This window comes from Barbus barbus (genome assembly GCF_936440315.1).
Source record: "Barbus barbus genome assembly, chromosome: 2".
NCBI lineage: Eukaryota > Metazoa > Chordata > Actinopteri > Cypriniformes > Cyprinidae > Barbus > Barbus barbus.
In genome coordinates this window covers 35,702,397-35,723,653 of record NC_136730.1, presented here as the reverse complement: position 1 = coordinate 35,723,653, position 21,257 = coordinate 35,702,397, and the positions used below count along the sequence as shown (strand labels likewise).

At 40.0% G+C, this 21,257-nt stretch overlaps 1 protein-coding gene across 1 annotated transcript in view; it reads right to left on the bottom strand.

The window, feature by feature from the left end:
• The window catches only part of col25a1 (collagen type XXV alpha 1 chain), a gene marked incomplete at its 3' end in the record, with an annotated part of 457,976 nt that overhangs the window by 262,955 nt on the left and 173,764 nt on the right, over positions 1-21,257 (bottom strand). The window contains exon 3 of the mRNA XM_079435639.1: positions 7,020-7,072. Within this exon, the coding sequence (XP_079291765.1) occupies positions 7,020-7,072 (53 nt within the window). The remainder of the gene's footprint in view (positions 1-7,019; positions 7,073-21,257) is intronic.

The following is a 21,257-nucleotide window of genomic DNA, read 5'->3' as shown; positions in this document are numbered from 1 at the left end:
TGTCACTCTTTGTTCATCGCGATCTCACAAAGTTCTGTGAGGACCAATGAATCTCACACTGTGCAATTAATAGCCTATATAATATAGGCCTATTAACATTGTGTATCAAACCCCTCCCCCCGGCCACCCTCTTTTAAGGCAGTGCCCCAGACTGGCCCCCCCATTTAAAATGCTCTAGACACGCCCCTGCCGATTGGGCGAAAAATCTAGAACTAGTTCGCAAAAGTAGGTTTTGAACATAATTGAGCATATTTAAATAACACTTCAATTGATGGCAGTAATCCTAGAGGCCAAGTTGTTCAGAATGAGGAGATCTATCTTATGGTATGAAGAACTTGTGTTTGTGTGAATATATGAAGAGCTCTTTTCCAAAATTCTATAAATCCATTTGAATAGTTTTCATGAAAATGACTTTTTTTTTTACCTAGACCCATACATTTTTTTAATATTCAATTTATCCTGTTAAAATGGTCTGTTGGCTCAGTCTGAACATGTTAAACAATGATTGTTAAATGAAACAACAATATTGTCGATTATAAATTCAAAGGTTTTTTTTTTTCAAAGCGCTACCATCCTTTTTTTTTTTAAATGTTGGTTTATGTCTTTTAAAAAAAAAAAAAAACAAGAGAACATGCAACATATGACATTAGGGACTCTATACTATAAATTAATATAAATCAAATAAATGCAAATGCATGAAATAAATAACAACCAAATAAAATAAATAGTAACAAACTAAATAGTAAAATAAAATAAATATTTTCAATTTCATAAAATGTTCACAACAATGTTAACATTACATTCAAATCATTTAGTAACAAATTTAGGTTAATAGTCATTCAATGCCGAACCTGTAAAAAGTAATGATAGTAATGATAACAATATTCAATAGGCAAGTTATTTAGTAATACATTCAAAGTCTTTTTTTTAGTAAAGTGTCAAATCTGTAACAAGTAGGACCAATTTGTCCTCTACATATGCATGAAAAAACGAATTATTAAAAATATTCAATAATGATAACGATATTCAATAGGCAAGTCATTCAGTAATACATTGGCATTCAGTGAAGTGTCAAACCCGTAAACAGTTGTCCGCTATACATAAAACAAATCACATAGTGTGTGTGTGTGTGAGAGAGAGAGAGAGAGAGAGAGAGAGTGCGTGAGCATGGATCACTCTGCATCTTCATCACTATGGCCTGCATTGTCAGTCACCTGATACAGTGCATCATCATAAAAAGCCCTCACCACATCAGACACACCTATTGCTCCTAATAGTGCCAGCACATCAGGCTTCTTTGCGGCCTTCACAGAGGTCCGCTTTGGAAGTAACTCAGGTTTCAGGTCAGCCCACCGCTTGCCCCGCTTTAATACACTATGGAAACAAAACTCCCCATTGTAAGCCGTCTTTAAACCAACCTTGTTGGTACTCAAGTCAAGCATGCATGCTTCACTGATTTTAAAGCTCTTCTGAGCCTTAACACACTCTTTTGTGGCTGACCTATAATCAAACGCCTCCCAGTCTGTGCCATAAATGTGAACATGGCCGAATTGCTGCAGGATGTCATGGTATTCCTGTGGTAGCAGAATTGTGTAAATTTTTACACAGAATTGCCCGATATTCTGCTCAATTCTGCCAAAGACTCTGTGAAGGGAGAAAACTGTGGCCCCTTACTGGAAATGTGTGCTCTATGCCAAGGTTGGGAAAAAACTGACGAAGTTCCATGAGCATGGACACCATGTTCATGTTTTTGTTTTGCCCAAAACAAGAGTCGCTGAACAGCCGATGCCCCCTGGATCTGCTGACTTTGTCCTGAAGTCGAACCTTGAGGCAGTCACTCAGCGCAGAAGCAATCATATTGCTGTCTTTGCTACTCTTTTTCTCCTGCCACACGTAGAGATGGACATCATCTTTTTTCTGGTGACTGTTCTCACCATGGTGCACAACAACACCAAACAGGTACAGATACATCTGCCATGAGTAATAGGCCTGTCCTATTGGGGTTTTTGGAAGGACCATGGCTGTGTCCAAATTCAGGGTCTGCATCCTTCGGAGTACTCATTTGAAGGATGTTATGTCACAGCGCCGCGACGAAGGCTGTCCAAATTCGTAGGATCCTTCAAATGTGGCCCACAAATACGTCCTCCTTTTCCCCGAATTGGAAGGATGGGTGTGGTGGATCCTTTCCCGTCCTACCTATCCCATAATTCTTTTCGGCAGAGCGTAATGGCGGACGAAGCGAGCGGTAGCGGAGTGGGAGAGGAGTTTCTCTGACAAAACAAGCTAAAGTTTATGCTTCGGCTCAATGAATTTGTAGGAGAAATTAGTAGAATACTTAAAAACAAATAAAAATAGGCTATAATGGCTTACCTGGATGTGACTGTCTTGTAGTCTGATATAAAAAACTCTCCGACAACGAGCAAAGAAAGTATTTAATTTATTTAATTGCTTTATTTCTTCCAAAAGAATTAAAATGAGGAGAATAACTCTTTGTTTGTCCATTTTCCCGCTTCTTGCTTGGCGCTGTCACGGTTGCTAGGCGACAGGATATGAGCAACGGGTAAGGGAGGGAACTGAAAGAAGGGTAGGCTGTCCAAATTCACAAACACCGACTTCCGGGTTTTGCGGACGTCGTAGGATCCCTCCTCCTTCAACCGGGTAGGAAGGATCCTAAGGAGGATGCAGACCCTGAATTTGGACACAGCCCATGTTTTGCATCATATCAGAACAGAGGGGCACATGTCCTTCAGCAACCCTGCCTAACAGGTCATAAAACATTCTGATTGGTTGAGAGGACATATCGCATTTATGCTAAAAACAGCTTCGGCGCTTATAGCGGTTTGGAAAGAAACTGCATCTTGCAGTACATTTTAAACAAGGACATATAGCAATTTGGCATAAAAAATTTGAACGTTTATCGCATTTTGGTAAAGAGTTCTTCATATTAACTTTTTTTTACAATTTACTTTCATGTACAATTTAAATATTGTGTTTTTGAAGGCCTCTTTTACTGTTAGGCCGTGTTCACACTTGGCGTCTTTTTTGACTAGAAAAAGTTGACAAGAGCGTTGTTTTAATGAAAAACAAAGCTGGCAGCGTCTGTTACAAATAGCAGCGGAGAGCGTCTTTTGTTGTCATAGCAACAGCTGTAACAGTAGCCTAGCGCTGTGTACTGCAGAAATGTCAAGAAAGAGTAAAAAGTTGGCTCTTGCGTTGGCTTTTGAAGTTAACGGGAAAGAAAATGTCGATTCACAACGACGTTTGTGGGTGCACGACATTATACGGGGAAGGAACCAATATTATGATAAGAGTTTTGTGCTCATATCATACAGCTCCTTGTGCTCCGAAACTAGTACGTGCAGTCTATCTACCGGCACCTTCTCCATTTTTCTTCTTGTTGTTATGGAAACGACAGATCTCGCTACTCGCTTGTCATTGGTCAGCTGTCAAAAAGGCGCTTGACGTAGGGCGTTTTTTTCAGAAAAGTTGAAATTTTTTCAACTCGAAAAAACGCTTTGAGCTGCAGAAAAAGACGCCGGTGGTGGCGTTTTAAAAAGCGCTCAGGACTTTTTTTGAAAACATGGTTTACTCCATAGGATTATAATGTAAAACAGACGCCGGCAGCTTCGAAAAAGACGCCAAGTGTGAACACGGCCTTAGAGCGCCACCTATGGTCCGATCTCCATTAAACTCATCATGCTTGTTAACAGTCATCTGACACGTTTTCACTAATGTTTGTAAAGTTTCAAGTTTTTGTTTAGGTCTTATAGGCTTTTGGGTTTATGTGGCCAGCCCCCTTTTTAAATGAGCCAATTATAGCTAACCAAAAGATAAAATTAATTTTTTTTTCGATAATTATTGATCTAGAGATTCCAGAGATTATTGCTGCAGTGGTTTGATCTAGACTGAGCAAAAAAACAGAGACTAGTTTGCAAAAGTAGGTTTTTAACATATTTCTGAATAATTAATGAACGATTTGATTGACAGCAATAATTATTGAGGCAAAGTTGCTCATCATGAGGAGTTCTATCAAATGATATGTATATTGTGTGGATATGTAAAACACCATGTGATTACGGAGCCAAAAATCTTGTTAGCGCCAACTAGGGGCCGATTTCTTTCAAAATTCTTACAGACCTTTAGGGCCATGATTTGAACATGCCCACCTAGTTTCGTTCCGATCAACTTCTGTTAACCTTGTCTAATAAGTGCTCAAACTTCATTGGCCAATGACGGCCATGTTTTTTTTAGATACTCCAATGTCCTCATAGACCCTTATGGCACATTGGACAAAGACCCTGCATACCAATTTTCAAGTCGATCGAACTAACGCTTCCATAGTTATAGCTGTTTTTATATTTTTTCAATCTTATAACGCCACCAAGTGGCAAAGCTGCGCAATTTTTTTTATTTTACCAAATATTAAGCTCATACACAGGTGTACCGAGTTTGGTGAAGATATCTAATTTTTTTCATCAGTTATAGCCTTTTTCTTTTAATTGGACCTCGACTTTCGAACGTTTTGGGGCCCCATTGCAAAATTTCTACTTTTTTTTTATAATTATTAATATTCACTATCCAGAGAATATTTCTGCAGTGGTTTCTTTCCGATCGGGTGAAAAACCTTGGACTAGTTCGCAAAAGCAGTTTTCGGATATCACTCAATTTTGCGGAAAAACAGGGCCTCCTAAACCCTCAATCACAAATTTTGCCTTGACCTGAGTATTCCAAAAATGTAAAAAATTTTGAGTCTACTTCAAGCGGTTTAGGAGCTATTAGCGTTTACGCATTTTTGATTGCTGTAGCGCCCCCTATAGGCCGATTGGGGCGAGTCTTTGGATCTGAGTAGCGAGCAATACTACTACGTTTTGACCAAGTTTCAGCTCTCTAGGCCTTACGGTTTGGTCTGCACGATCAGTTTTACCGGAGAAGAAGAATAATAAAATAAAAAAAATCCTAACAATTACAATAGGGTTTCAGCACTACGTGCTTGAACCCCTAAAAACCAAAGAATATATTTCTGATGTGCAGCAAAAGATAATTGAGCTTCACAAATTAGTGAAGTGGTTTTAAGAAAAGAGCTAGAGCAGTGAAAATTCACATTTCCACCATCAGGGCAATGGATTAACAATGCACATTAATTTTCACAACCTTCTTTGATCATATTTACCAAGGGTGCCTATATTTTTGGCCATGACTGTAAATATTCATCTGATTTCTTGAAATAATTATATTTGTAAAAGTCAACATCTTAAACTTAAAAGCATGAATGCAGTTTAAAGCCAGAGAGACACAGCATCATATGCAGTAGATGAATGTAAAGTGCCCTTTAAGCGAGTGAGAGTTTTATATGAAAACTCTGTGGCCAGAGTTTTTATTAGCCATGAGTACTTTGATTCAGGTCTTGGGTTATCTAACTGCTTATGAATGGCTCAGGCCTTGTGCATTCAACACTGATGACCAGTTTTGCTTCAGCACAGATAACCGCAGCAGCTTGACTTGAGGAGATTTCCACTGCCTTTTCAAACTCTAACCCAACCAAAGACTCCCAGCATCCCACCCAAACAACTATCTCTTCATTTTCAAACTCATTTTACTTATGTTTGCTTATGTCACTCTGAACTTAAGTTCCTACATAAACACCCTGGTATTTCTCTCATTTTTCAATTAGCTGGTTGCTGTGGTCTGTAGGTGACCAGATAAAAGGATGTTCCATTTAGCCTAAAGGTCTACGTTTCCCAGGTTTGGAAACCCTCTATCCAGACAAACACTGATGTGAATGTGGATGGATTCAGCTTGCCTTTGCACTGCTTTAGTGGTGCAGTTAAAAAAAAAATCTCCCTAAAATAGCTAATATCTTTCTCAACTGTTGACTGATGAGAAGCACAGACACCAAATTTGTTTTCTGACAGAAGCACCATACGCCTGACCCAGACATGGAGGAAAATAGCATCAATGGAGAGAAGCTTTATTTGTGTTTTATTTGAGTCTAAGTGAGGAAAAACAACAACAACAATCCCTAGAGTGCTGAGATGTTCATATAGACATATATAGGAGTCTTTACTTCTAAGAGAAAATGCATCGTTTCTATGAGGGTGAGTCTAACAAAACAGCTCAAATGGATCATTGGCATGATTTTTTTTTTTAAGTAATAGGGAACGTCCAAAATTAAGAAATATTTCTGTGACGATCAAGTGATTTGTTTTGGCTTGACTTCAGACCACATCGTGGATGTACTTTTTCATCACAGCCATACACCATGCTGTTTCTGCAAAGACCATGAGACTATTGTCCTTGCATAATAGAAGGATTGTCCTGATTTTCCTTTTGATGTTTATTGTTGTAAAAAATGGCAAAACACCCCCCCTCCCAAAAAAAAAAACCTTTTTATTATCTATTTATTTAATTAAAATATATATATATATATTTAATCCAATGTGTCACATTTACACATTAAAACACACATTTTTTACAAGATAAACTCACAATAAAAAATCTAATAGAATCCAGTACTCTGTGACAGAGAATGCACCTGTACATGGAGTAATTTGAATGAGCTTTTTATGGTTTATGGAGAATAGAGAGGGTAGTACAGAGGGTAGTCCTTGTATAATCAACATGTTCCACTTCAGTTTACCACTGATACTCTACATATACATAATTGAGATTGAAGATTTTTTCTTCCATTTAATGTGATCCTGGAGCTGTGCAAATGCACATGTGTCTTCCAGAAAATGTCTGGGCCCATTTGAACAGGATTTTTGTGGCTGGCCTGTGTCTGCACCTCTAACTGCAGGTTCAGTAAAAATTTAACTAATGGTAACAGCTACTATAATAAACCAAACCCTTTGGAATGTTAGTTACTGGACACAGAATCCAATGCTAGCATTTAATTGTACTGAAAGATTCCTCAAGCACTTGGAAATTGTGGTTAAGGGGAACATTTATTAACTTCCCCACAGATTGTGGCCAGCAAATCATTCTCATGATTTAACAGTTTGAAAACTTGGAGTTAAAACACACTCACCAGAGTCTCCATTGCGTCCTCTTCTTCCCCTTTTGCCTGGTGGACCTACAGCAGGTGAGAAAACATTGTTTAAATGTTGTTATCATGAGTAAATTTAAAATGCACTTCAGGCACATATTTAAGTAAGATTGTTCTGGTAAGAAAACGCTACCTCATAATCCTTAAAGTTAAAATGTTAAGCTAAGTTAACTTCAAATGTAAGAGTGGCATGAGTGAAAAGAGATGAATTTACAGACATTAGTGTGACCTTGAGTGTAACACCCTTGAGTTTTACACATTAAATGTGAATCATAACCTAGAAAAACGTAGACTATGCCTTTTGTATCTATCTGTACATGTACAGTATTTGTGACAGATATCTGCATGATGTTTTAAAATTCAGACAGAAAAGTCAACAGATGAATGCAGTAATACAGCTGTCTTAATTTCTGCTCTACGGACCTATCAAAATTGTAAGACTTTGTTGCCAATGTCCCAAAAGCCTTTTTCTAATTAAAACTCTTAGAATAATCCAAAATCATAAAAATCAAGACCTGAATGCAATTTCTAAAAAATAAAATGAAATAAGAATTGGTTACACTTTACTTAAAGGGGTGTGCATAAGACTGACATGGCACCTTCATAATCATGACATGACACGTCATAAATATGAAGGTTTTTATGCATGTTTATGACAACTGTCATTAAGTGTCATTCTCTCAGTGATGTAATTTTTAATGCAAAGATGACATTGTTTGAGATGTCTTTGTTATGGGCTAGGGTTAGGGGTAAGGGTAGGGGTAGGGGTAGGTTAGGGCAAATAATGTCATCTTTGCAATAAAAAGTGACATAACTGAGCGAATGACACTTAATGACAGTTGTCATGTCATCACTATGAAGGTGTCATGTCAGTCTTATGCACACCCCTTCAAGTAAAGTGTTACCTAAAAATTAATAAATTACTATTTAATTAATTTGTTTGTTTGATGATGCATGAGGTCAAGTTGGTACATTTGTTTGGCAGAAATGTTTTGCGGATGCATGGTAAATTTATTTTGTAAGTTTTGTGCACCACTCGAGTACATACACAATCTAAACATCTTCCAGTGTACCAAAAATTAAGGCCAACCTGTGGTCTGAAACACAATGATATCAAAGACACTAGAAGGCAAGCCTGCAACCTTTAGCCAAAAAATGTAACGGCTAATGCTAACACTTCTGCTTTGGCAGTACGTGGGAAAGGAGAACAGAGGCTGTTTTTTTTAATGGATGTCAATGGAGGAGAGGCTTCACTACGCTGAATAAACAGCTTTTTAGAGGAAACAGCTTTTCATTTAATTAATCGACAGCCTCTGATAATCTTCAACATGTTTTACATTAAACAATACTTTTGGATTTAACTATTTTTAGAGTTTACCATGAGAAAAGGGTGACATGGGAGTGGATTTTCAAACCTCTCCCGTCCCACACTCACTCCCACAAAAAAAAATAAAAAATCCTGTCCCATCCCAATCCCATGAAAAAACTGGGGGGAAATCCCCTCCCGTTCCTCCTAGATTCTTGATGAATTCCTTTAGGAATGAAAGCTTCATCATTCCAGCTATGGGTTGATTGGTCCGAAGTGAATCGACAAAGATACTGAACTTAAAACTGCCAGAAGCTCAGTCTCCCCCTGGAAGGGGAGCCGCAAGATTTCCAAGGTGATAAGTGTGTCTCCAGGGCACTGAAAGTAAAAAGAAGAACCTCGTCTTTTGGGTGTGGGAGCAGTTTTATCTGGTTTCCCTGTAACACCCATTTTGGTTAGTTTGACCATTAACAAGGTACATAGTTTCAGCGGGAAAGTGTTTCTTTGTCCCACTTGACACCTCATTTGCATGTTTTATGACTGATCTGGAGAATCAGTGTAATTTTTCCCACAGTACAGTAAAAATAGTATGATGCATTTCACGATCACATAGTGTACATCATTGTTTGAGGAATAAAGAGCAGATCATTTTTGATATCAAGAAAGATACATCTAAAAGATATTAAACCAGAGATACATTCATACATCTGAATATGAGTGTTTAGAGCTTACTAACGAATAACGAGTGGTAACTAGGCTAATATAATAAGGAAACATACAAACAACACATGCATATACCAGATACATTTGTAACTGCCCGGTGTACTGTATTACCACATAGACCAGCCCTTAATGATCTGTCCATCACGGACTGCGTCATTCACTTGGACAGCCACACCAGAGCAAACAGGAGGAGAGCATAAAGAGACAGGGCAACTAGAATTGAGTTCAGAATTAAAATATACAGTTTATAGTTTATTTATATAAAAGGTATATTTGTACGGAGCTCATGGTGGTGGAAAGATTTCGGGGGGTATTATATTGGGTTCTCTCGCAAAGATGTTTGCGTTCTCTCGCAAAACTTTTGCGTTCTCTCGCAAAGATGTTTGCGTTCCCTCGCAAAACTTTGCGTTCTCTTGCAAAAGTTTTGCGAGAGAACGCAAACATCTTTGCGAGAGAACGCAAAGTTTTGCGAGGGAACGCAAAAGTTTTGCGAGAGAACGCAAAAGATTTGAAAAATATTTTTTCCTCCCACCCCAAATTTTTTCACCCACCCCGAAATCTTTCCACCACCATGAGCTCTTAGGGGCTCCGTATATTTGTGTATAAAGTTGGGTATCATATGTTATTACAACTCCCGGTCCTGCCCACTCCCTCTGACATTTTTTCCTGTCCCGTCCCAATCACGTGATTAATAGTGATTTTGTTGCTACAAGTGATTCAGCTTACAGCACTTCTCATTCATTCCTATAGTATCCGTAAACAACGATTGAGTGTCGCACAACTCTGACTGAAATTCAGTTATGTCAAGGCTGTAATGTGATTGGGTATTAAGGCACACATGATCCAAGGCAGCCGTTACGCTTTCTCCAATAGTAAGTAATACAGACCCTTTCATCTCCCTATGGTAAGACAGTCTCTGATGATACTGTCTAAAGAATGTGTTTGTGCATTCTTAGCTGCCCTTTTAAAAATCAAATAAATATATAATGACACATGAACTTAAAGACTCTGCCAAACCTTATAGACTTTATGCCAGAAAATTTATTTTACAAAAACTGTTAAGGGGGCATGAACTGAGGAGCTAAGAAAAAATATCAAGCTAAAAACTTTATAACTGCATTATATAACTGATGACCTGTCTGATGATAGGAATATATATAGACAGTGTTGTACGCTGTATGCCTAGGCCAATATGTTGATTCGCAAATTTGGTATGTGCTCAGGATCTGTCACGACTATACTTTTTAAACCATACTGTACCCCTATGTATACTGCTCATTTGTGGTGGCATTACAGAAAGAGCAGCATGCAGAGACTTAATGTAGCTTATAATGATGATATGTGATTGCTGCTTGGCGATGGAGCAGTGCAAGCCAAATATTTGTCATTGCTGGTGTGCCAACCTGCGTTGCTGTGATGCGTAATCTCATGTACAGATGTATGTGTAGGTTATCAGAATCTGTAAATAGTATAATTTTAACACTGATGAACTTGGCACTAATTTCAGTCAGGCTTTTTTTTAAATATGTGGAATCATTGGCGTTTTAGTACACATGTAAATATGTGATATTGTGGATTCTGTCCTTGTGTGTGTATTTGTATGTTTTATTGTTGTGTCTTTGTTTGGACCGAGTGTGTCCTTAATAAAAGTTTTTGATTGATTGATTTGAAACCAACATTCCCTTGATCTTTTAAAATATAAGTAGTCATTGTACTCTAAAAACCTCTTTTAAGTATCAGAATTGAAAACTATCCCATTAGTCTCAAAACAGCATATATTGAACCCAGTCTGCCAAAACGACAGCTTGTGGAATGTACCACTCTATGATGTATTAGTGTGGCTAAACACTGCCTAAGAAGAAGATCAACGCTGTCTGTTAAGCCCCTCCCACCGATTTGCACATGTTATTGTAAATAACAAGAGAACAAGAGAGAGAGGCAAACACTGGTCTATGCAGAAACCAAACGATAAAGATGCTTTGAATACAACAAGATGCTGTGCAGTTCCCAGTTGTGGAAATACAGTCTTTGCATCATTACTTCTGATCCCAATGTTAGGAAAGATTGGATAAACTTTATTTTGAAGGAAGTTCCATACCAGGGATGAACTGCTGAACATTCGGCAGAACACACCACAAAATCTTTTACGGAATTTCGATTATTCCGATGTTTTGCTGAATGTTGTAGTTGGCGGAGCTGCCTAGCATCCATCTGGCGAATCTCCGCTCTCTACCCAACAAAACGGACGAACTCCTTCTGCTATCCAGGATAAACAAGGATTTTTCAAACTTGGCTGCTCTGTGCTTCACGGAAACCTGGCTGAACGACGACATTCCGGACCGCGCATTAAGTCTGCTCGGCTTTCAGCTATTTAGAGCAGACCGCATCGCAGAATCAATGGGGAAATTGCACGGCGACAGGACATGCTTTTACATCAACAAACGGTGGTGTACAGATGTAACTGTTAAAGAAGATGTGCTCTCCCGATCTTGAAACACTCTTCATTAACTGAAAACCTTTCTATTCGCCGCGGGAGATTTGCTTATTCATTCTGGTGAGTGTTTACATTCCTCCGCGAGCGCATGTGAGCTCGGCTTTACAGAAATTCGCTGATATGATCACAGAGAATGAGCAACAACACCCAGACTCTGTTTTAATAATTTTCTGGGACTTTAATAAAGCAAATCTCTCACGTGAACTGCCAAAATACAAACAGCATGTTACATGTCCCACCAGAGACAGTAATATACTGGGTCACTGTTACACAGCAATAAAGGATGCATATCACTCTGTCCCATGGGCAGCTTTGGGGCTCTCTAATAACTGTTTAGTTCATCTCATACCGACCTACAGGCAGAAACTGAAATCGGCTAAACCTATATTAAGGACTGTAAAAATATGGACTAATGAAGCAGAGCGGGATTTACAAGCCTGTTTCTCTCTCACTGATTGGACTGTTTTTGAAGCTGCTGCTGCCACCGATCTGGACGAGCTCACAGAGACTGTAAGATCATATATCAGTTTCTGTAAGGATATGTGCATTCCTATGAGAACTCATTTAACTTACAACAATGACAAACCATGATTCACTGCAAAACTCAGCCAGCTCCGTCAGGCCAAAGAAGATGCTCGCAGGAACGGGGACAGAGACTTGTACAAACAGGCCAAATACACACTGGAAAAGGAGATCAGAGTGGCAAAGAGGAATTATTCCGAAAACCTACAGATTCAGTTCTCTTCTAGTGACACGGCTTCAGTGTGGAAAGGTCTGAAAGACATCACCAATTACAAGACACCATCCCCCAACACTGTGGAGAATCAACAACTGGCAGACAATCTGAATGAGTTTTATTGCAGATTTGAAAAAACACCATTCACACCTCCTGCAACCCCCATCTCCCCCACACCTGCAATTCAGTTCAGTGAAGATGACGTGCGCCAGGTATTCAGAAAGAACAAGAGAAGAAAGGCACCCAGCCCAGACGGTGTGACACCAGCCTGTCTGAAAACTTGCGCTGACCAGCTGGCGCCCATCTTCACACAGATCTTCAAGCATGAGGAGGCTTCACACAGCCCCAGTGATCTTTTGGAGATGTGTGAAGTCCCCTCATGCTTCAAACGCTCCACCATCATCCCCGTCCCAAAGAAACCCAAAATTACTGGACTTAATGACTACAGACCTGTGGCTCTAACGTCTGTGGCCATGAAATCATTTGAAAGACTGGTTTTGGCTGATTTGAAGAACATCACTGGATCCTTACTAGACCCCTGCAGTTTGCCTACAGAGCAAACAGGTCTGTGAATGATGCAGTCAATATGGGACTGCATTATGTTCTGCAGCATCTGGACAGACCAGGGACTTATGTGAGGATCCTGTTTGTAGACTTCAGCTCTGCTTTTAACACCATCATCCCATCACTCCTCCAGCCCAAATTAACTCAGCTCTCCGTGCCCACCTCCATCTGTCAATGGATCACCAGTTTCCTGACAGACAGGCAGCAGCTAGTGCGGCTGGGAAAATTCTCATCCATCAGCACTGGTGCCCCTCAGGGCTGTGTTCTCTCCCCACTACTCTTCTCCCTCTACACCAATGACTGCATCTCTAAAGACCCCTCTGTCAAGCTCCTAAAGTTTGCAGTCAACACCACACTCATCGGCCTCATCCAGGACGGTGACGAGTCTGCTATCTGGTGCAGTCTCAACAACCTGAAGCTGAACACGCTCAAAACAGTGGCGATGACCATGGACTTCATGAGAAACCCCCCCTGCTCCCCCCCCCCCACTCACCATCATGAACAGCACTGTGGCTGCAGTGGAGTCATTCAGATTCCTGGGCACCACAGTCTCCCAGGACCTGAAGTGGGACAAACACATTGAGTCCATTGTGAAAAAGGCCCAGCAGAGGCTGTACTTCCTTCACCAGCTGAGGAAGTTCAACCTACCACAGGAGCTTCTGAAACAGTTCTACTCCACCATCATTGAATCCATCCTCTGCACTTCTATAACTGTCTGGTTCAGCTCAGCTACCAAATCTGACCTCAGAAGACTACAGAGGGTAGTCCGGACTGCTGAGCAAATCATTGGTACAACCCTACCCACTCTCCAAGAATCCAGAGTGAGTAAAAGGGCTAAGAAAATCACTCTGGACCCCTCACGCCCAGCACACTCCCTCTTTGAACTGTTGGCGTCTGGTCGACGGTACAGAGCTCTGAGCACCAGAACGACCAGACACAGGAACAGTTTCTTCCCTCAGGCAATCCATCTCATGAACACTTGACAATAAATGGGGAACACACAACACTATAATACATTATTTATTTAACACACATACTTATTTACATTTAAAATTTGCACATATCATAATTGTATATACATAATTGTCTATATTATATATTGTGTTTTTTGCTATTTTGCACATTGTTTATTTGTATATTATTCTTTTTATTATCTGTTTCTTGTCTTGTCGCTGTCATTCTGTTTCACTGTGGAGCTTCTGTCACTAAAACAAATTCCTCGTATGTGTAAACATACCTGGCAATAAAGTTCATTCTGATTCTGATTCTGTGTGTGTTCTTTGTTGTAGCTGTCAATTTTTCATTTCTTACTAGTGAGTTTTATGGGTTTGGTTGGCTTGGGGGGGTCGTGTGTTTTTCCTCCATTGTGGATGTGCTGTGGTGTCACCACTTCAGATTTTGACATTACTGACATAACTGACATTTTTGACAAATTATGTTAACAAAATCAATATTTTATAGTCTTCAAATTTATGTCTATGGGTGATTTTTTGGGGGGAGTGGGGGGGTTTAGGGTGTGTGTGAGAGAGTAATCGTTCTGCATTGTGAACATGTGGAAGGGTTGCCACTTGTGTATTTTGTGGTCTGCGTTGTGGTGGATTGATTTATATTATTTGAAAAAATTAAAAAGTAAAGGTATCAATTTTATCGTTTCCCCATTCATTTCAATGCGGGGTCCCCAGAGACCCCAAACATAATGGCTGTGACTTTTTTTCACACTAACATAGAACCAGATATCAATCCAGTTTAATTTTTTATTTGGAGAGCTACCAAGTGTTGACAGCCGTACAAAGTCTCATGCCATTTAGATAAAGGGATTTTCTTTTTCATCAAACATCATTTGGGGTCAAAAAGACCCCATACAGTGCACAAGTTTTAAACTATTTTACATGCATAGTAGTGAGGAGTTGTTCATGAACAATTCTATCAATTTGATTGAGTCTCCAGAGTCTTCATGAACATCGAGTTTTCTCAGCAAGAAATTTGTTAATTTTGTGTTGTATGCCCAACATACAACACAAATGTTGTATGTTGTCTGTTTCCTGGTTCTTTACAGGTTCGGGTACAAGTTGTTCGTTCATTGTGTGACAGCCCAATAGACTAGAGGTTATGCAGTCTGAACTGGAAAGAGAAATAATTAGTTCACCTCCCAAATCTTCGGGGTCGAGTCGATTTTTCTTTTGTTATGTGACGTGACAGCAGTGTTAATTTTGATTTAGTTTTAGTCATAGTGTTTTGACTAAAATGCCATTTAGTTTTAGTCATATTTTAGTCATCTGAATCTACAGTAAATTTAGTCGGCTAAAATTTAATGGGTTTAGTTACAGTGCATTTATTAAGCATTTCACTAAAATTTCCAAACTCATTAGGCTATATAGGTTTGATGTTGTTTTTTTTTTTTGTTTTTTTTATCATGATAGACTGCAATTTAACTCTGGTGACACACAACATGCCTTTGTTAAAATTAAATAAACCCACTTCTCATAAAGAACAAGAACATGGTCTTCTTTTTAATGAAATACCAATAGTTATATAGGCTAATTATGCATTTTTTATATAAAAATTTGTTTACAATATTCTTCATTCTTTCAAGCAGACATATTTATTTCTATAAATAAATTTAGATTAATCTTTAGGGCTACTAAAGTTTTTCAGTCAAGAGCAGTGAGTGATTGTATGTATTTCTTTTGTTGCTTGATTAAAATCAATGACACGGACATTAGCAACTAAATTAGGCTGCTATCCCTTTAAAACCGAATGTACGGTGACGGATGCAATGGATGCAAAGTACTGATTCACGTTCTCCCTACTGTTTACGTTCACAGCTGTTTATGTGAATACTTATCAAAACGGACATTTTGACATCATTTTCACGTCGCATGAACAGAGAAATAGACACAACGAGTACTCACGCGCTGAGACGCGCTTTCTGTGTGTGTATGCTTCAGTGTCTGTGCTTAGAAAACCTGTGTTGTCAGGATTATTCATATGCCTGCTCTCCTCTTACTCCCACAAATTGACATTTTTGAACGTTTTAATGCGCCGTGCAGCAAGTGTATTTTAGCTTATGTCCCACCGGTTCATATGTTCGCATCTAACCTTCTATGCAGCAGATTCGTTCTGAATTAATCTCTTCCCAAATTGTCCCTCCTTAACATTTTCGTCTCGTTTTTATTCATTGACAAAAATGTCAATAGATTTGCATAATCATTTTTGTTATTCAAAAAGAGTTTCCGTTCGTTATCGTCTCGTTATCGTCAGTGAAAAAAATGTTGACGAAAATTATGATGAAAATTATTCGGCAACAAAATTAACACTGTGTGACAGCAGTATTGGATGCAGAAATTAGTTAATTAGTTTGTTGTAAGATATTGAGCTGGGAAGTGGGCATGTGACAAAAGAATGAACAACTCAAACGAGAGATGAAATTATCAATTTTGTTTCTGGGACTGCATAGCCTTATAGCCTATGGGGCTGTGACAGAATTAATTAATGACTTGAACCTGAATATTTGAGACATGAACTAATCAATTCTCTTTCTGGTACAGACAGCATAGCTTTAGCTGAATGAAGGTCTTAAACCCGGAGACTTGAGATGTCAACTAATCAATTCTGTTTCCGGTACAGACTGCATATATTTAGTTCCATTAACTAAATATGCAGTCTGTACTGGAAACAGAAAAATGTGACAAAAAAATTAATTACTCAGATCGGTAGGTGAGGAAGATGAACAGACTGCATAACCTGAAAAAGGAATGAATCATTTAGTTTTCTCATAATCTGGCCTAGGTTACATTATAGTTTTTACTTTCTTTCTTTCTTTCTTTCTTTCTTTCTCGAAATGTCATGTAAGTAGATGTGTTGGGGAATTTGGCTGTTAACATGTAACATTTTAATTATATTCTGCTGAAATGAATGAAAGAGTATTTGTTAATATTGATGAATGAGATTCAAGGATTCAAATCAGTAAAATGATCTGAACTTCCCATCACTATTATATACAAGAAAAACATTCAATAGGCATTTATCACAGCGATTCAATGCTGTAAAACTCATTTTCATTCAATGCACTATAAATAAAGCATCAACATATGCAGACATTTCCCAACAGCATAGCAGTAATGACTATGATTTTTTTAGTTACAATATTGATGTTATCAGAGAGAAAATTAACATGCAACAGTCTGCTCACACCAGTGCACTATAGACCATCTGAAGAATAAATCTATCCATTGTACAAAAAAGCCCCAAAATACTAACTGTAATTTTAAAATGTATTTTTTTGTCATTTTGAAATTTAGTTTTAAACTATCCTTTAAATGGCTATATTTTACATATTTGTCAGCAAGAAGATTTTAATAATTTATAAAATCTTTATACAATCATTTATCGTATAGCCTGTATCATTGTCCTAGTTTGTCCTAGTGTATTTTGATTTTGGACTGTTTATACCAGGGGTACCCAACCCTGTTCCTGGAGATCTATCTTCCTGAAGAGTTCAGCACTAATCCTGATCAAATACAACTGAACCAACTAATTAGGATCTGAAGGAGCACTTGATAATTACAGACAGATGTGTTTGATTAGGGTTGGAACTGAACTCTGCAGAAAGATGGATCTACAAGAACAGGGTTGGGCACCCCTGGTTTATACATTTTGTGATTATTTGCTGCCTGCCCTGACCTTTGCCTGTTTTTGTGGATTACTATTTTGCCTGTGGATGATACTGTTTTTGCTGGCGTTTTGACCCTGCCTGTTCTGACCTCGTTTTTTAATAAAGCCTGCATTTGGATCCACTAGCCTACTCTGTTGTCACGACTCTCACATTACAGAATTATCAGCCACACCTGGATCCAATGGCTTTATTGAGTGTTCCATTTAGGGGTGACCCTGAATAGTTGACGATTCGATGCTTCGAAAGGAGGAGCCTGATTCGATTACAAATCTCGCAGTTGAATATTTGAGGGGTGTTATGATCATGCCATTTTGGCTATATGTGTTTGCTCAATGTCTGATTTCACATAGAACTACCGGTTTTCTCCCAATAAGTCAATACAGCCTATTAAGATAATGTTGTAATTAAGAATCTGAAAAGAAAGAAGCTTTTAATAAATATTTTTAACAGGCGTGAATAAATCCAACCACCCCTACAGATTTAAATTTCACTTAATCCAACATCTTGGCAGCAAGGATTTAATCTTTAACAAGACAGAGTGAAAGACTGATTTTTTTCAATCAGGTAGGGTATAAGTGATTTCAAAATATTTCAGCCGGTCTATATATATATAGTGCATATATTATTTATATAATATACATTTGAGTTACGCTGCACTAAAGTGCTTGTAATACTACGGTGATATCTCTTCAACACGCAGTGCGAGCAGGACAAACAACAATGCAGAATATTAATAACTATGACTGGGACTGTCATATACATAACACTATAATGAGAACACTATTATAATAAATCGCTGTTAATTATTAGAGTTTAGTTGCCATCATGCTGTCTGAACAGACTAGCACGTGGTGTCCCTTCAAGACTGACAGAAAGATCCGAAGAGCTTGACATACTGCCGTCATTTCAAGGCAGTTGATGTGCAGCTGGCCTTCCGCATTCGTCCTGGAGCCGAGGGTCGGTCTGCCATCACACAGAGCCCCCCAACCTGTGTTGGAAGCATCTGTCGTGACAACATTTCTTCTGCAAACCAAACCCATCATCATGCCCTGCTCAAACCAGCACAGGTCCTTCCTGGGGGCCAGCATGACGCCCCGCATGAGTCGGAATTAGAGGTTTCAACCAGTACTGAAGGGGTCTCATTATGAGAAGGCCCAACCGAAGAACTGGTGATACGGAGGCCATGAGACCCAGCATCCTTTGAAATGCTTTGAGAGGGTAGGAGGCTCCATTTCTGAAGGAAACCGTAAGCTGCTGTATAGCCAGTGCACGATCTGGCGCGACTATCACCCTCATGCGGGCTGAGTCGAAAACTGTCCCCAGGAACGAAGTTCGTTGGCTGGGGGACAGAGAGCTCTTGGCAAAATTTATCCTGAGTCCCAGGCGCTCCAAGTGACTGAGGAGGAGGGACCTGTGGGCTATTAGCTCGGCCTTCAACTGCGCTAGAATAAGCCAATCGTCGAGGTGATTCAGGACACGGACTCCCATCTGTCTCAGAGGAGAGAGGGCCGTGTCCATGCACTTTGTAAAAGTGCGAGGAACCAGAGCCAGCCCAAAGGGCAGGACCATGTATTGATAAGCCATTCCCTCAAAGGCGAATCTCAAGAATCTTATGTGACAGTGGACTATCTGGACGTGAAAGTAAGCATCTTTCAGATCCAGCGAAAAGAACCAGTCCCCTGGGCGAATTTGCGAGAGGATCTGCTTAAGAATCAGAATCAGAATCAGAATGAGCTTTATTGGCCAAGTATGTTTACACATACAAGGAATTTGTTGTAGTGACAGAAGCTCCACAGTGCAACAGAAGGACAGTAACAGGACAGGACACAGGTAATGAAACAAAATAACAGGAAATAGCCAATGACCAATGTACAAAGCAGCAAAACAAAAATAAAAAATACACAATATATAATATAGGCGACTATGTATGTACAGGTCAAGTATGTGCAAATTAGAAATGAGAAAATAAAATAAGTGAGTGTGGTGAATGGCTAATGTATTAGTTGTGTGTTCTACGTTTATTTATTGAGTGTTCATGAGATGTATTGACTGAGGGAAGAAACTGTTCCTGTGTCTGGTCGTTCTGGTGCTCAGAGCTCTGTAGCGTCGACCAGATGGTAAAAGTTCAAAGAGGTTGTGTGCTGGATGTGAGGGGTCCAGAGTGATTTTACCAGCCTTTTTGCTCACTCTGGATAAGTACAGTTCTTGGAGAGTGGGGAGGGTTGTACCAATGATTCGCTCAGCAGTCCGGACTACCCTCCGTAGTCTTCTGAGGTCAGATTTGGTAGCTGAGCTGAACCAGACAGTTATTGAGGTGCAGAGGATGGATTCAGTGATGGCAGAGTAGAACTGTTTCAGTAAGTCCTGTGGCAGGTTGAACTTCCTCAGCTGGCGAAGAAAGTACAACCTCTGCTGGGCCTTCCTGACAATGGAGTCAATGTGAATATCCCACTTCAGGTCCTGAGAGATGGTGGTGCCCAGGAATCTGAATGACTCCACTGCAGTCACGGTGCTGTTCATGATGGTGAGTGGGGGGAGAGCAGGGGGGTTTCTCCTGAAGTCCACGATCATCTCCACCGTTTTGAGCGTGTTAAGCTCCAGGTTGTTGAGACTGCACCAGACAGCCAGCTCCTTAACCTCCTGTCTGTAAGCAGACTCGTCACCGTCCTGGATGAGGCCGATCAGTGTGGTGTCGTCTGCGAACTTCAGGAACTTGACAGAGGGGTCTTTAGATGTGCAGTCGTAGGTGTAGAGGGAGAAGAGCAGTGGGGAGAGTACGCAGCCCTGAGGAGCTCCAGTGCTGATGGTTCGAGTGCTGGATGTGAATTTGCCAAGCTTTACTAACTGCTGTCTGTCTGTCAGGAAGCTGTTGATCCACTGGCAGACGGAGGTGGGGACGGAGAGCTGAGTTAGTTTATTTTGAAGGGTTTCCGGGATAATGGTGTTAAAAGCAGAGCTGAAGTCCACAAACAGGATCCTCACATAAGTCCCTGGTCTGTCCAGATGCTGCAGGATGAAGTGCAGTCCCATGTTGACTGCATCATCCACAGACCTGTTTGCTCTGTAGGCAAACTGTAGGGGGTCCAGTAAGGGTCCAGTGATGTCCTTCAGATGAGCCAGAACCAGTCTTTCGAATGATTTCATGGCTACAGACGTTAGTGCCACAGGTCTGTAGTCATTAAGTCCAGTAATTTTGTGTTTCTTTGGGACGGGGATGATGGTGGAGCGTTTGAAGCATGAGGGGACTTCACACAGCTCCAGTGATCTATTGAAGATCTGTGTGAAGATGGGGGCCAGCTGCTCAGCACAGATTTTTAGGCAGGCTGGTGACACACCATCTGGACCAGGTGCTTTCCTTCTTTTGTTCTTCCTGAAGACCTGGCACACATCGTCTTCGCTGATTTGAATTGTAGGTGTGAGGGAGAGAGGGGTTGCTGGAGGTGTGAATGGTTGTGTGGAGGGGTGTTCTGGGCGGGTGTGGGGTGATCGTTCAAAACGACAAAAGAACTCGTTTAAGTCGTCTGCCAGGTGTTGATTCTCCAGAGTGCTGGGGGGTGGTGTTTTGTAGCTGGTGATGTCCTTTAATCCTAGCCACACTGAAGCCGGATCGCTGGAAGATAATTTGTTCCGGAGCTTGTCAGAATAATTCCTCTTTGCCACTCTGATCTCCTTTTCCAGTGTGTATTTGGCCTGTTTGTACAAGACTTTATCCCC